Source organism: Chroicocephalus ridibundus, chromosome 7 (assembly GCF_963924245.1).
Source record: "Chroicocephalus ridibundus chromosome 7, bChrRid1.1, whole genome shotgun sequence".
Lineage (NCBI taxonomy): Eukaryota > Metazoa > Chordata > Aves > Charadriiformes > Laridae > Chroicocephalus > Chroicocephalus ridibundus.
The window spans coordinates 24,452,108-24,467,631 of NC_086290.1; the positions used below are offsets into that span (position 1 = coordinate 24,452,108).

At 40.9% G+C, this 15,524-nt stretch overlaps 1 protein-coding gene across 11 annotated transcripts in view; it reads left to right on the top strand.

Annotated features, from left to right (window-relative positions):
- The first annotated feature begins 2,492 nt into the window (after window positions 1–2,492).
- The window catches only part of MYO3B (myosin IIIB), a 209,054-nt gene continuing 196,022 nt past the window's right edge, over window positions 2,493–15,524 (top strand). For 8 of the 11 annotated variants that reach the window (XR_010072054.1, XM_063341942.1, XM_063341945.1 and 5 more), the window contains exons 1-5: window positions 2,493–2,797; window positions 2,930–3,080; window positions 4,308–4,442; window positions 7,897–7,962; window positions 8,171–8,210. Coding sequence is in view for 10 of the 11 variants with exons in the window: in XM_063341942.1 (XP_063198012.1) it covers window positions 7,956–7,962; window positions 8,171–8,210 (47 nt within the window). In the remaining variant the exon portion in view is untranslated. Of the gene's footprint in view, window positions 2,798–2,929; window positions 3,081–4,073; window positions 4,187–4,307; window positions 4,443–7,896; window positions 7,963–8,170; window positions 8,211–15,524 lie in introns of those variants that run through there. The other 3 variants (XM_063341944.1, XM_063341947.1, XM_063341943.1) reach the window with 3 other exon arrangements.

Below are 15,524 nucleotides of genomic sequence, written 5' to 3' on the forward strand. Positions count from 1 at the left end.
AGGCTGGCAGTGTTTGGAAATACGATTATAGCCGGCCTGCAAGGACCTGGTCAAAAGGGAATCAGAAACTGTCAGTATCAGAACAAAGCAAGCAGATACAGGGAAATATAAACTCAAGAAAATTAAATAAAGAAGGTTAAGATATAAATGAGCTTTTTTAACACACCTCACAAAGGTCTACATTGTATGAGCTGAAATTATTTAGCGATAATCAAAGAAATTTCTATGGTTCAAAAACCAACATATGAATCTGGGAGAAATCTGGGAACACCCAGAGCTTCTAGATTCTGGTTATCAAAGAATTCTTGAGACTACTGAGGGAAAACGTGCAGAATAGTGCATGTAGATGTTATTTTTGCTTGAATTTAAAGAACAATGACATTTTAGAACCTTATGCGCCACTGATAGGGATATTTTAAAGTATGTTATAACTTCTGTAAACTGAGGGCATGTAGGAGTAAACATTTGGATCCCCCTTGGACAAGCCCATTGATTGTCCAACAGGGTCAGCTTGACCAGATGTGTTTATTCACTTCACGCCAGTGAAATACCTCAAAGGAATTAAGGGGTGTTCCTCTAAAAAGGTGACACGGCCGACAGCCCAGCCTCTACACCAATCCAGACAGCATGGGCAGCAAACAAGAGGAGCTGGAAGCCACTGTGTTGGTAGAAAGCTGTGACCTAGTTGCCATGGGACAAATCCCATGACTGGGGTGCAGTTACCGATCGCTACAGGCTGCTCAGAAGGGAGCTTTGAGCAACCTGATCTAGTTGAAGATGTCCCTGCTCATTGCAGATGGGGTTGGACTAGCTGACTTTTAAAAGTCCCTTCCAACCCAAACCATTCTATGATTCTATATTACTATTTGCTGTCTATGTTACAATTTATTTTTATTGTGTTTGTATAATCCTGTATACTACAGGATTTTACAAGTGTTGGACAACACAGAAAATAACGGCTTGTGATGAAACTTTGTATGCTCCATGTACAAAAATTCAACAAACCAACAACAGTATGAAATGGAGCACTTGCTCAGCCGAACTTCTGAAGGCTCTCGTATCACCTCAGTGTCTCTCTACTGTTGTCATGGGCTAAATTCAGAGATGGTGCTTAGGATTTACATTTCCTACTGACCATCTGAATCAAAGTTTGGCTTCAGTTACTTGCAGTTTTGATAAGGAATTATCTTGACATAATTTACTAGAATATGGATGCTAGAAAAAATGTGCGTCTATAGGATTAAAAACACACAGTTCACTAATCAAGAGAAAGGTAAAAAAAAAATCCCATACTTTTGGTCAGAATGATGACAATTCACTGTTAGAAACTACTGCCTTGATAAAAGAAAACCGGTACAGCAATGGATAAAGGTGGTGCTGGAAGAGTTTTGTGGAGAAATGCCGTTGCTCCTCAGTCTTTAAAGTTTGCAGTGTAAATAATTATGAAAAGATATATGGATATAATGCCCTTCTCATTTTTATTATGAAGATTACTTACAGACTACTTGTTCGTTAAATATAGATGAGAATTGATCTAGCCCTTTCATATTTGAAGTGGTACTGGATGCTGTGGAGTGAGTCAGACCTCACTGGCGCTGATGAATACAGCAGTTGCTCTTTATTTGTTACAGATTAAATTAGAATGATAGGAATTGTCATCCAAAACACGGCCCTCGGGCAAAGCTGATCAGATCCCAACCGTGTGTTTCTGACTACCAAAATAGACGTCTGCTTATCTTACGCATCAGCATTTCTCATTATATGAGACAGGCACAATTAAAAAACTCTGTGGAAGAAGCAGAGGGTACTCAAGTTGAGCTGGCAAAATGCCTACAGAGAGATTGCTACTGAAAGCTGAGTGAAAAAGCCCTGTATGACGCTGCTCGCTTGAAAAAGCACTTGTTCACTTGAGCAGCCTCCCACTTCTTTCTCTGAGTTTTGTAAACAAAAAAAGTGTATCAGAGAAATACCTACCTAAATTTCTTCTCATCAGGCAACCAGAAACCACCTGAAAAACGGTTATGCCTGGGCTCAAATAAAGACTAACACAAACAAAAGGAGGCAGCCAAAGATGGGGGGGGACTCCTCCACGCTCGCTCCCAACGGGGGAGAAGTGCTTTGTAAAATAATTTCCTTCACCAGGACCCATTTCTCAGAGCACAGATGGAGCCGCACTTGCAATTCATTGTTCTGGACAAGGACTTGAGTTCACAGAGATAAGTGAGATTAGAAGTCTTCTTTATGAAAGCTATTTAATACTAACTACGCACATATACGCATTAATTTCTTTCTTTTAAAAGCTCACTAAACGTTATTCTTCTTTCACTACGTTTAACCGACGTTTTCCGAGAGACCCCGGCCGTTCCCGCCGGGCGCGGCGCGGGAAGCAGCCGGGACCCCATGAGGGGATGAGGCGGCACCGCCTGACAGAGATCAGCGCCCCCCCCCGGCTCTTCAGCTGTGCCTCGTCCATACCGTCCCGCCCTGCCCGGCCGGGGGGAGGCTGCATTCCCGGAGAGGTCTCCAGCCCTATGGAGCTGCACCGCCGCCGTCTGTGGTGGGGGTCGCGCCTTAACGGAGAGGGGCTTCGAAATGGCGGTCGCCGTTTGCCGTGATGGCTGGCGCTCAGAGTGAGGCAGGGGCTGTCACCTCTCTGAGGGGGTCGGCGCTGGCACGGCTCGTCCCTACCGCCGGGAGCTCGTCTTTTTCCCGGGACGCAGAGAAGTCTGCTGTCGGCCCCGGGGAGGGGAGGGATGGCGACCGCTGCCCCCCTCCCCCGACAGTCCGCGGCGCTGAGGTGAGGAGTCCGCGGCTGCCGGGGCCCCGCTTGCCCAGCGCCGTGCAGGTTCAGCCGCTGAGGCCGGGTCCTGAGGGGGCCCAGCCTCTGCAGGAGGTGACCTGCTCTGCCTCTTCTCCCAAAATCTTACAGGAAAGCAATACTCAAACAGGGGGAAAAAAACCATCTCCATGATTAAATGATTAAAAATGGCAGAAGATGCTACAAGGCAAGAAGTAAGTAGGCGTGACACGGGATTCAGGCACGCCAGGACAAAGCCATGAATAACTGAAGAAAAACACCTGTAAGTTCCTAAATACCAAAATAGACCTGGATCTAGTATACAATACTTCTTTAAGGGACCTACTGGTAATTAGTTGACCATAATATACATTGCAAATACTATAGTATTTGATAAATTCCTTTAAGCAAATATATGTGCCCTTGTCTCTTCCTGGTACATGTGGGTATGCAGTTATTAACAAAGGAAAGGAAAAGGTACCATTACCATAGACAATACCGCACACAAATCGAGAAAAAGAGGTTAACTTAAAAAGTCTTTCTAGTTATTTCTCTGAAGCAGTGCATTAAGTCCTGTGTAAATGCAAACTGTTTTTTAATTTTTGTATTTAAAGGCTAAGGTTTTTCACTTCGTTTTCCCCTTCGAAGTCTGCACTCTGGAATTCTAGTTCCATTGCACTGCGAAAACCAAGGATCAGTGTTTTGAGATAGTACAAATGGATTGGTTTGGAACCACGGATAAACTTTTTCGCTCTCCTGTGCTGGTACTTGCTGCTCCATGGTGTTCCACGCTTAAGAACCTGTAGGAACATTGGCTGCAGCAATACACTTGTGCGTGTTGGAGGGTGAGTGCCACTATGTGTTTCCTTCCTCAGAATTATGTGCTGCCCTATTGATGTACGTGCAGAGGAAGTGATTTATCCAGTACCATCCAAAATCCTTGATTAGAAGAAATATTGTACCTGTATTACTGACTTTCTAACTACAGGGAAGAGAGATTTAGCAAGCAGTGCAGTGGCTGTTTGGTTGCTTTAAGAGCTGCCAGGACCAGTTTTGCAGTCTTTTTGCCAAATGCATTCAGAATAAAAAGTTCATTGGACAAAAACAATGAATCTTGCTGTGCTAATGCCTGGCGATGCTCGCTAACAAGGGGCTCCTGAGTGCAGGCTCGTCTGAGGAAGAGAAACATTTTGTGTCACAAAAACAGAAGTTACTGTCTTTACCAGCCTTCTGCCACCAATGAAGTGGAGGAAAAGGGAATAATGGACAAAGTGCTGATACACTGTGCAGTGCTGTGAGGGTAATCAAAGAACATCCATGTTCAGGAAGGAGTTTTGAAGTACTGAAAATTATGGTATTGTTTTGGTTTTGTTCTGCTTAAAGAAATTGGTCAGCGATTTCTTATTTTTCTTTTCCTAGCCCTAGTTTTAAGCTGTCATCTGAACACACTTGGTGTGTGATACATGGTGTGTCTGTAGCTTCTCTTTAATTACAAACTTCCCTTCCCTAGAGGTGAATTCTAGTTGTCTAATCCAAGGAAATACAAGAGAGGAGGAAGGGAGATGCAAGGAGAGCCTATGGATCAGCAAGAGAAAAGGAGAAGGGGGAAAAAAGCCTCGTACAAACCCTGAGTGTAACTGGCCAGGTGAGCACTAAACTTTTTACTAATCTATTCTACAGCTGAACTTCAGTAATGTAGAGCCAGAGAACAGAAAGGCACCTTTGGCTTGATTGTTTCAGAGAAGGTGGGAATGCGCAGCACCTGCAGGAACAATCAGCACTTCATTCAGTACGAATTTTTCTTTTGTTGTTGTTACTGTTTAATTCCTTTTCATGAGATTGAATTTAGCTGTACTGCAGCAGAATATGCAAGCTGAAACGTACCTGTCAATCATCCAGGACGCAAGTTCAAAGAGAGCATTTTTAGTAAAGACTCCTGTGTTACAGGCTGAAAGATGGAGCCATGGTCCTCATAGTGCTAACAGGAGGAATCAAATATGTGGACTTGTTTGCTGTGACGGATTATCACTGTGCTGTTTGATAAAGCCCTGTAGCTCCTAAAATGGGGAGGGGAGATAGGAAGAAGGTAAGGGAGCTGCAGCAGGAGAATCTGAAGTTCAGAAGAGTGCACAATGAAGGTGGTGGTCACCCAAAGAGTTACAGTGTGCAGCTGAGGAAAGCACCTGTTCCACTGCTTGTGGAAAGCAGGGGAACTGCTCTGCAGGTAGAAATGGAGAAGGAACGACCAACCGTCTAATGCATTAAATCTGTCTCCTGCTGGTTCCCACCTAGCTTGTCCTGCCTTTCGTGTGTCTTTCACGTCTCTGCACAGCTCTTGTTTTGGGAGTTGGACAAGTGACATAAGTAGTGGGGAAAGTGTGGTTTGTCGGGAGTGATGAGTTGTGGCTGATTTGTGTGGTACTTCAGCAAAAGGAAACTCACAATGAACCTGATGTAGCATTAACAAAGCAAGGCCTTGGGATTGACGTGGCACACCAGAAACCTGAAAAATAACTTGAGAAACTGCAGTTTAATTGTGCAAAATTTCTGCAAGGAATTTTCCCCCTCTGGGGAAGAGAAGTTCTCTAAATAATGCATTGTGTAATGCTGTACATGGTTTCCTTGTGTCAAAGCCGGATGGCTGTGGCTAGAATGGTGCTACTCTGGGATAAATGTCTGACAGTGTAAGGCTGAGCTTTCCCATCTGAATGGTGACAGCAGGCAAGAAGGTCTGCTGAACACAGCTGAGAAATGGCCTGTGGTAACGGCACATGAGGAGGGGGGAGGAAATGTGAGACTTTTTATTCTTTGCTGCTGCTTTGTAAGGAACAAGGCATGTCAGTAGTGTCTTGCTGGCCTGTCCTCTTTTTCTCCACCCCTCGTCCCGTTGTTCCTTCTTCAGGCACTGACTGTACCCTGCTGTGTGAGGAGGGAGTATGGATATTGTACGTGGAAGAAGGAGACATTTTGAGGACCATATTTGAAAACACTGGACTGAATTAGTTTTATAATGTTTCTTACGAAATAGATGAAAATTCATGAAAATGAATGCATCTCTCGATACAGATGATATGAATTAATAAAAGGAGTAGCTTTTAGTAGTAAAGCACGTATGAGATACAAATATCTCAGAATAAGGGAAGAGTTAAAGCTAGCACATGTCCTTTTGGATCTTTCACTATTCCTCTGTCCTTGTAGCCACTACCTTCTTGGTCAGAATATCAAGAGAAAGTGTAAGGCTGTAGAAAACGGATCTTTGTTTGGCTGCTTATCCTGACAGCATTATGGTTGATGACAATTAAAGTAGCTGGAGCCAATTTTCTTTGCCTTCTTCCTGTGCTGATGGTAGCAGCACTGTGGCTGTGGAGAGAGGTGCGTTTGGTGCACTGGTGAATATGTTCAGCCCACCTGAGATAATGGCATAATGATTGCTGTCACTCTATTCAGGCATCTGTCTAACATTCTGCATAGACACTGTATTTTTTGGCTTTGCACGGACCTTTCTCACCTTACGCACCGTTTCCATGATTCACAAGAAAATTCCATCTCCTTCAGTCTCCTGGTCACGCCACTACTGCAGCAGAAACAGCAGGGAATCATTTACCCCTCCAATTCACAGAGCAATGCTTGCACTAACCCCCAGAGACTTCTGTGGTAAGCAACCTGAAACACTTGAAAGGGATGTAATTTCCAAGGGGTCAGTGTTCATGGCTGAAAGCTTCAACAATATATTAAGATGGGCATTTTGGTGGAAAAAAAAAAAAATCTCTTTGTATTTAACCTATGTTGAATTATTATTCCTATATTGTGTGCAATGAATGCAAATTATGTATTCAATAGCAAGGTCAACTCTGTAAAGCAGATAGCACCTCTGTTAATAAATATATACATCCTGCCTTGTATTTAGCTGTGTTTTATTCCTAGAAGGCAGGAACTAATTGTCCAGCTTCCTTTGTGTCTTCCTTGGCTGCGTGAGATTCAGACCTGGAGGTAGTTCATGAGAAAGAAAGGTGAATTCCAAGTGGGGGGAGGTATTTGAGTGGAGTAAGCAAGTTAAGGCTCTCAGTCCCAGTTTTGCAGAGGCACCGTGCAGACAAAGACAGTTTCAGATATGTCCCTTTCCTGAGTGATTCTCCCCCCCCCCCCAGCTCCACATGCTGGTCCTGCTTTCTCCTTGTTGTGAATGTTAGTTTAAATGTCCAACTTCCATGTGGATATTCACATTTGAATACGTAACATGAGCCCTGCGTCTTCCACCCGTAGAATTGGGAACCTAGCATTTAGGTGGAGCAGTGTGAAGTGTCCATATAGATAATGCCATTTTCTGAATGCTGTCCTAATCATTAGTGTTTGCTGCATGGCATTGCAAGTAATAATAAGAATTCTGCAGAACAGAATACAGAGGAACTAGAAAATTCTCTCTTGAGAGGAGAAATTGATGTCAATTTTTCCTTTCATCCTGGCAAGGTTTCTTACGTTGGTTGGTACTTTCTAATTGCTATCAGCAGTATCAAAAGACACGAAGTTATGTAAAAGAAGTTCCAGCCTTTGCCCAGAAATCCATAGATTTCATTCCTGCTGTGCTGTGCCATATTCAAAGTTAATTGGATGACCCAATTTTAAACCTGAAATACTGTATGAACTTAGAGACTGTATCAGTGCAATTATAAGTTGCTTGAAGAGCATGTTTACAGTCTTAGGTACAAAAAGCTGGAGGCCAAAACACAGTATTGGAAGCACATTAGTAGTTAATGACTGACAAGAGAGGTGACCAGTGGAATGCACTGGTATGTATGCAACTACCATAACGCAAAAGCCAGATATTTCCATTTTCGTCAAATGCTGTTTTGTAACAGATTGGTATGAAGGCAGTGACTGTGTTCATCGTTCCCCTGCATTGCAATAAACCATCGTCCTGCTTCTTTCCATATGCCATTTAGTGTTTGAAATCGATCAATTGAGCAAGAGTTCAGGAAACTCTCTTAAGTTCCCTTTACAAAGTAAATCAGACTGTAAGTTTTAAATTTCTGTTTCATTCATCATGTGCTTTTGAGACCTCCTCATGTTCTTGTTAATAATTCAGCCTTTACCTATTCTAGGTTTATTGCTCAGACAGACAGTACCTTTGGCTGAGTCCAGCATATGGCCAACAGGAGCTATGTCAGGTAAGGAATGCAATCTTTAATTTTTCACCTTATTCTCTTTTGTTGTTAATCAGCTTTGGAACAGAACTATATGCGTGCAGTTGGGTTTGTGTATGTCAACAACTGTTAGCTGGGATAGCCTGTTACTTTGAAACAGCTGGAGAAATGCCAAAGATCTCAAGTGTCTTGAAGGCTGTCAAGCTTTTGCTTTTTATGTTTGTTGTTGCAGCAGCTGAGAACACAGCAAGTCCTGAAGCAAACTGGATTAGGTAAGAAAGAATTTTTAAACGTCATCTTCTGTGGCACCCTGGAGAAAAAACAAATGTATTGTTTTATTTTGACTCCCTTCCTACAAAATAGATAAATCCTTGTCTCATTCTGCTAACGCATCATAATTTTATTACAGATGGGCAGCTAGTAGCTGTGAAGTGTTGCTCTGCTTCCAGCTGTATTTCTTAACCTTTTTCTTTTTTTTCTTTCTCAAGTAATTAAATTAAAGCTATTAAGCTAGGTAAAACAGCTGACTCCTGATTTCATCATAACACTAAGAACATTGTGAAAAAGTTACTCACTGAGAACACGTAATTAAAAATCGCAGTTACTGACTGTTGTTGCTTCTCTAGATGGCCTTCATGCATTTGTAGCAGCACAGTTATATTTGACTCAGGTTGCACTAGAAGTGTTAATTCCGTTCACAAACATTCCCTAAGGGTAGAACTGCCCTTGTGATTGTGGGCTTGTTCTCTTTCTGCTGCTGTTCAGAAAGACTTGCTGGAGAAAGACTTTTGAACTGAGTGGTGCATGGCATGATGAAATACAGGTCTTGGTGACTGGTAAAATTCTTAGTTATATTTATTAAGGAAGTCTTCAGCTTCATCTCTGAAAGAAAATACGGTGCTTAGTTTACAGGCCTTACCTGTTAGCTTCCTTCAAAAGAGTGATTTTTACAAATTGTACCTTAAAAGCTGCTAGTCTTGAGTTATGAGTTTGTAGTGTTGATGGTTTTGATGATGGGCAGTGCCTACAGTATTGGAAGGGAATATTGGAAGAGAAATAAGCTTTTACAATCTTGATACTCTAAGAAAGAATGGATTGTGAAGAGTGCAACCTGTACTGCTTTCATTATAACTCCTGTCTGAAGAATTGACTCATGGTATACTTTTTCCTGCTTGGGTTCTTTGCCAAAAAAATAAAATGGTAGCTCTCTTTCTCATCAGGATTCATGGCCCCATCAGTGTCAACCTATTGTGAAATGAAACCCAGGGATTTCATTATCAAAAATTGTAAAAACAAAAATCAGTTCACTGAGAATATTAATGCTGTAGGTAACAGTTTCCAACTAAGGGTTTATATATCAGAGTGTTAGTGCTTTTTAAAAAAGCAAAAAAAAAGTTCTTCCGTGGGGTTCTTCTGTATCTGTATAGTAACAAGAGTAGCTCTTTTTAAGTCGTTGTGATAATGGAGTTAATGACAAGACAGTTGGCACTGTCGCGCTAAGGTGATCTTCACTCTTGCAAGACAAAATATAGTTAGATTATCACATTTTTGCAGAGATACGCAGTTATCCATGTGTATAAAAGATTTGACTCCTATTAGCCAGCAGATGCCTGTGTCCTTGATAAAGCTGTCTTTGCAAGATAGGTGTATCTATAGAATGCACAGTGATCTGTACTATATGCCACAGTTTCCTCTCCAAAAGGGTTTGTGACTTGCAAATATATAAACGTTTTGAGGACTAGGTGGAGGATGTTGGAGTCTTGCAATCATACTTACTCTGGTAAGGCTGCCCTAAGGCCCAAGTATGAGAGATTGCTGTAGTACCAAGCAAACCCTCTACTCTGTCCTTGACACGGTTCCAGGTCTGCCACGGAGGCAATACTGAACTTGTTGGTATGCAATTGCACCTTATCTTTGTTGTCTTCACAGCCTTTCTTCTTTCTTGCATTTGGACCCAAGTGTGCAAGTCTCAAATAGAGCTTGCTAACTGCAGTCCTGTATCTCCTTCTTCCAGGTGTGCAATTTTCTACTTACAGCTTTCAGGAGATAGAAGTTTTTTGCAGAACAATTCTTTAGGAGAACTCTGTGTCACTAATAAGCAGCATACTGTCAGTGCTTTGGTAAAGACTTTATAATATCCTGCAGTGGGGGAGGTATCCTGCAAAGGGGGAGGGCACTTGTTTTACCATGGGCTGCTTGAGTCCAGCTGCAAGGCTGACACTAAATGTAGATTTGAGATTTATATGGAAATCGTGTGTTGTATGCAAAAACAGACTGTGCTCTTATTAAGATGTATTAAGAAGGTAGAGGTATCTCTGGCTTTCTTCTTTCTTTTTTTTTTTTTTAATAATAAAGGAAAATAAAGGAATATATAGGGTAAATTTTCTTCCTGGCATTGCAATCTGAAACAACAGAAAGTGCTGCTTAAAACTGTTTGAAAGAGTGCTGTCTCTGCTCTTTTTAATTTCCTGGGTAGGCACAGAACTAGAAGAGTGATGCTGATCCCAAGGGGGATCTTGTCTTTACATTTGACTACTACTTGGAAAAAGAAAAACCCCATCCATTGTTTCATAAATATTACCCTGTGCAAGCAGAATTTTACTAAACTCTGCCAGGTGGAGAGTTTCCTGATTCAGTGTTCTCTGCTACCTCTACTCTCAGCTTAGGCATTGAGCAAATGTTAGGGAAAGAGAGAAATGGTTTATGATAGTTAGCTATAAGAATAATTTGTTCTACTCTTCTTTGGTCATCAGTACTGTTGCCAGTTCTTGTCTTTTCCATGGTCTCCCTACTTCTACTCTTCCCTGGTATCCAGCCTAGCATGACCTGAAGGGTAGAAGGGAACTGTCGTTAATTTGGGCCTGAAAGACAGGCAGGGATAGAGCTTTCAGAAACACTTCTTTCTTCAGAATGTCTCCTTTTTTTTTTTTTCTCCTGAGTAAATGTATCCAAAATTATCTAATTGGCAGTAAATTTTAACTTAAAGTATGAATTACCATAAACAAAGAGAAAATGGAGAAATAGCTTTACGTGGTGCAATGATTTCCACAGAAAGGGTTGCCCCACACAGAATTAAGAAGGCCTGAGGGTCAGTCCACTGAACACAGCAAGACTGTGGCTGGTAAAAAGTGGTTTGCTTTCAAATACTCAGCAGCTCACCACAGATTTTGCAAGATCTGTCATCTTATTGAGGCATTTTTTTTAAAAGCCATTTTTTAACGGTTGTTCTCCAGTATAGTTGCCCTTTGATTTAGAAAAAGGCGAAATTATTGGTAAGTCCCCTGTGACAGTTATTGTGTACTTTTTAATACATTAACTTTGAGATAAGCCGCAAAATGTGGAGCTACAGGAAGAGCAGAAGCTATTATCTTTCAGTTTCCTGATCTCTAAATATGTCAGCTAGGCAGTCTAGATACCACCTATGTAACCAGTATTCAGTTACTTCACCTCTGCCGTGGGGCGATCCTGACATGTTCATAGCATGTCCAAGCAACCTATTGCAGAGCTATTTGGTACATGGTTGCATTTGGTCTAAAGAATATGTATATAATCTGTTCTGAAAGGAAAAGAAAAAAAAAAACCCTAAAAGCTCCATTTCTGATATTAGAAGTATGTAATATCGCTGTTGCTGGCAGTTTTCCTGGATGTGTAGGAAAGAGACTGTGTGCATTAAGCAGGAGGAATAGTAAAAAGTGTAGAGTGGGGTGGCAGCTTTCATGTCTCCTTGTACGTTTTTCGCACTATATTTTAAATTTACTGGAGGGCTGAATGATAGATGTGATTAATTCCATCTCACTTGTAAGAAGAGGGCATGTTTGGTGCACATCTTGTTGTCTTCACTTGTTCTCTCGTCGTTTCTGTCAATAGTAACATGGATGATCTTTATACTCTGTGTGTAGCCTGTGAAATGGATATAAAGACCTGTCAGACTACCTTTTCTAATACATTTTCTTTTGAGCAAACAAACCTAACATAAATGTCACCGGCAGTATGAGCAACTATAGCAGATGGAGCATTGAATTAATGGATCTGAGAGGCAAGCCAGGAAAGATTATGAAATGAGATAAATATAGTAGATATGGCACGTGATTAAAAAAATTTGCTGTGATTAAAAATAAGTTTAAGAAAGAAGAGTATATTTTCAAAAACTTACAGTGTGTTTAAAAATCACCTATCTTTTGTACTTGTGGAAAAGTGTTCAAAAAATCATTTGCAGTTATGTTTATAGGGAAAATCCCCCATTAAGTTCATTAAAATGATATTTTCAGCTATGGGTCTTACATTCTTTTGTAACAAATATTTTGAATATGCTGAAAGTTAGGCAATTTGCTTATAAAAATGTATCTGATAAGGTGCCTCATGTTCTGTGGCAAGATTACAGTCCCAGTGAAAAACGATTATAAAACTAAACTGATTGCTGTGTTGAAAATCAAATGTAGAGGAAGGACCAGTGTTTGTCAAAGAAAGTGACTTGAGTTCAGCAACTGATAATAAATTGGAAGGTGATGTTAGTGCAGCTCCCTTGCTGGTGTTCCTTTCATAACACCAGGGAATGGAAGCAATTTATATGCTGGCAGAAGGTTTGGAGGGTCTGCAGAAGTCAGCCAACAGTAAACTAAAGGAGTATGTCAGTGACTCATGTAAGAAGGGTAAGTTGCTTCTCACTAGTGGTAGTTTGGCCTCTTTCCAGTTTCAGGAGTGAAGGACTATCACAACTGACTAATCATGTATGTGTCATAACACAGAGAAACTAGCTGGTTTAATAGCTGGACAAAAGGTGATGGCATGGTGATTTGCGATGGTGTAAGGTTGCTCAACTGAGGGCTTCACAGAGTACAGCAGCACTGCTGAGAAATGTGCTTAGTTTCACACTCCCTCATAGCAGCAAACTGGCTGCTGTGAAATGAACACCTTCTTTTGAACAATCTGTGAAAAGGCATTTGAACAGAAAATCCATCTGCGCTCTGAGCTGGAAGGTGAGCGCTCTTTGTGACAGGCTGAAAGATGGAGATGCAACATGTACAAGGAACAGCTAAGAATGCAATTTATAGAGTACTTGTTAAATCAGACAATGTCCTTTCAGCTGTAAACACTTGTGGTGAAGAGTCTACACCTCGCCCCGCTCTTCATAAATCTGGGTGGTCTTTCCACGTGTAGAAGTGTGCGTGTCCAGAGACATGTCTTTTGCAAACTGATGAGCTCCATGAGAATCAAAATGGGAAAAACAGTGTTTTAGCCTTCAGGAGGCTGCAATGCTGCTGCTTCCTCAAGCTGTCTTAAGGTTTCTTTGTATTTGCCTCCACATGCTGCAGTCATTTCTCCTGATGTTCCTGAAGTGGGAAGTCACAGGGTGACTGTCACTGCCAAATACTAGCAGGTTCCGGTTTTAGAGTTCTCTGGAGAAAGTTAATCTGAGCTTCTCCTTTGATTGGCAGTGTCAGCTCTCTCTGACATTTGATTAACCTGTACTTAATGCCGAGTTTTAATGTTTTAATCATGAAAACTTCTGTAAACTTTGGATAGTGCAAATATATAAACCTTATTTGTCTACCTAAAATATGGAGTCATCTTTCTAAGTTAATTTTAAATATTTCCTGCACGGTGTTGTACAGGAAAGGGAAATTATTAGGAGTGTTTCAGGAGGCATCTTACTCTAACATTCAAAATTAAATGAAGGAAATATCTTTGCCAGTTCTTCACTGAACAAAAGCGAAAAGGCTATATTCCTCCTTAGTAGTCTTGATGACAAATGGGTATGAATATTTCATCAGCCAGAAGAATGCTTTGTTACCATTCAAACTTAGTCTTACGCTTTCATGAACTCCAGAGACTTACAAATCAGAATAATTTTATAATCTCTGGCCAAGGCTACTTTTGTTAAGTAATATATACTTAATTCCCAGAATTTTGCAAGAGCTGTTTATTTAATAGAAGGAAGAAAATAAATAAATTTGAAAATAGGTTTTGGGAGAGAAGATATTTTTTTAAAGCAGGTCTTGAAATTCTGCTTTACAGTGTGGGGTTTTGTGTAATTAAATTAAGAACGCTGTGTCTTTACGGCCTCAAATGCTTGCTTATTCTGTATGAAGGAAGAAAAGAAAAAAAATAGTTTGTTTACCTTAAAATATTTGCCTTACAAGTTACCCACCACACATCTTTTGATTTCAATGAACATTTTCTATGTAAACAGTATCTAGTGTAAGACACAGATATAAAGTTTAGTTTAAGAGTCTGTGAAGCCTTACAATTATCACCATGCATACTGTAGCATGTGTATCTTCATCTGTTTTCCTTAAAGCAGGTGAAAATAGTGACCATGAGTTTTCTCAGGTATATTTTTATATACCTGGCCCATCTGTTAATAGGAATGTTGGATCTCTGCAACAAGGCACACTCTAGGTCTGGCCAGGAGATTAGCCCACTGGTTAGGGTCTGGGTCTGGATGAATGGGTTATGTGCTCAGGCAGAGGTATGGCTGTAGGATAGTTCTGGTAGGGACCAAGGGTGATGGCCTCAAGTTAAATGCAGCTCCTGATAGAAACAGGTGCCCCGACATTGCAAACTTCTGCAAAACTATGTAATCTATTGTCCTGCTCATGTCTCTTTGCATGTGCTGGACATTATTCTGTGCTGGGTGTTGCAGTTGATAAGCAGTTTTACATGCTCATCTTGCTTGACTCAGAGCTCACGTCTGTCTGCTGCAGGTATGTTTTCTCCTAATATTTTGGATTCCTGGACACCTTTGTTATGTCAGAGTACAGCCCACTCAAGATAACAATCATTGTGGCATGGATGACTTCAGTTCCTGACACAATCTAATTGCCTTGTCAAGGACTAATTCTGGATTTTGCGGTAGTTTCCTTTTGAGTGATTGTGATAAGATCTTTTATCAGGGACTTATTTAACTTATAAATTTGCATGATTGTCTCTTCATCTTTTGACACATTTTTTTAAAAGTTTTCTTTGTACACATGGAGAAGACCAAACCTCTAATGGATTTCATTTTTATATGGAGTACGACATTCCTTCTGGTTCTGTGACATTGCACTGTACTTCCTTTCTATATCTGAATTAGCAAATACATCAACTGCTTTGGAATCTGTCTCTCATCTGGCAGTTTTTCTTCCTTTTTCACTGACATCCAATAGTTGAAGGTACAGAAAGAACTGTGGTTTACAACTGCTCATTTTTCCTCCTCCTTTTTTGTTCCTGGAGCCCAGGAGGCCAGGGAATCATTTCTGAAATCACTATAGGTCTGAGGTCCTTGAAAGAGAGAGTTATTGTTCAGAGAACAGGTCCAGCAGAACATGACTTTCTCTAACCTGTCCCTGTCAGATGGGTTGTTTTGATTTTTTTTTTTGCCCTTGAAGCTAAGATATATGAATTTGCAGTTTCAAAATCACCAGTCTTTGTACTTTGTGGCCTTTTTCTGGCTGACCTTTCTCAGTAGTGATGAGAGGAAAGCGATGTTCATAGACTGTAACATTATTTCCTAGTGTTTGCAGTAGTACCTCTGCTTCCAGACTCATGAGAGCAGTGTTTCCCCTGTTTTCTGGACTGAACTAGACAAGGGATCTGTAGTCTTA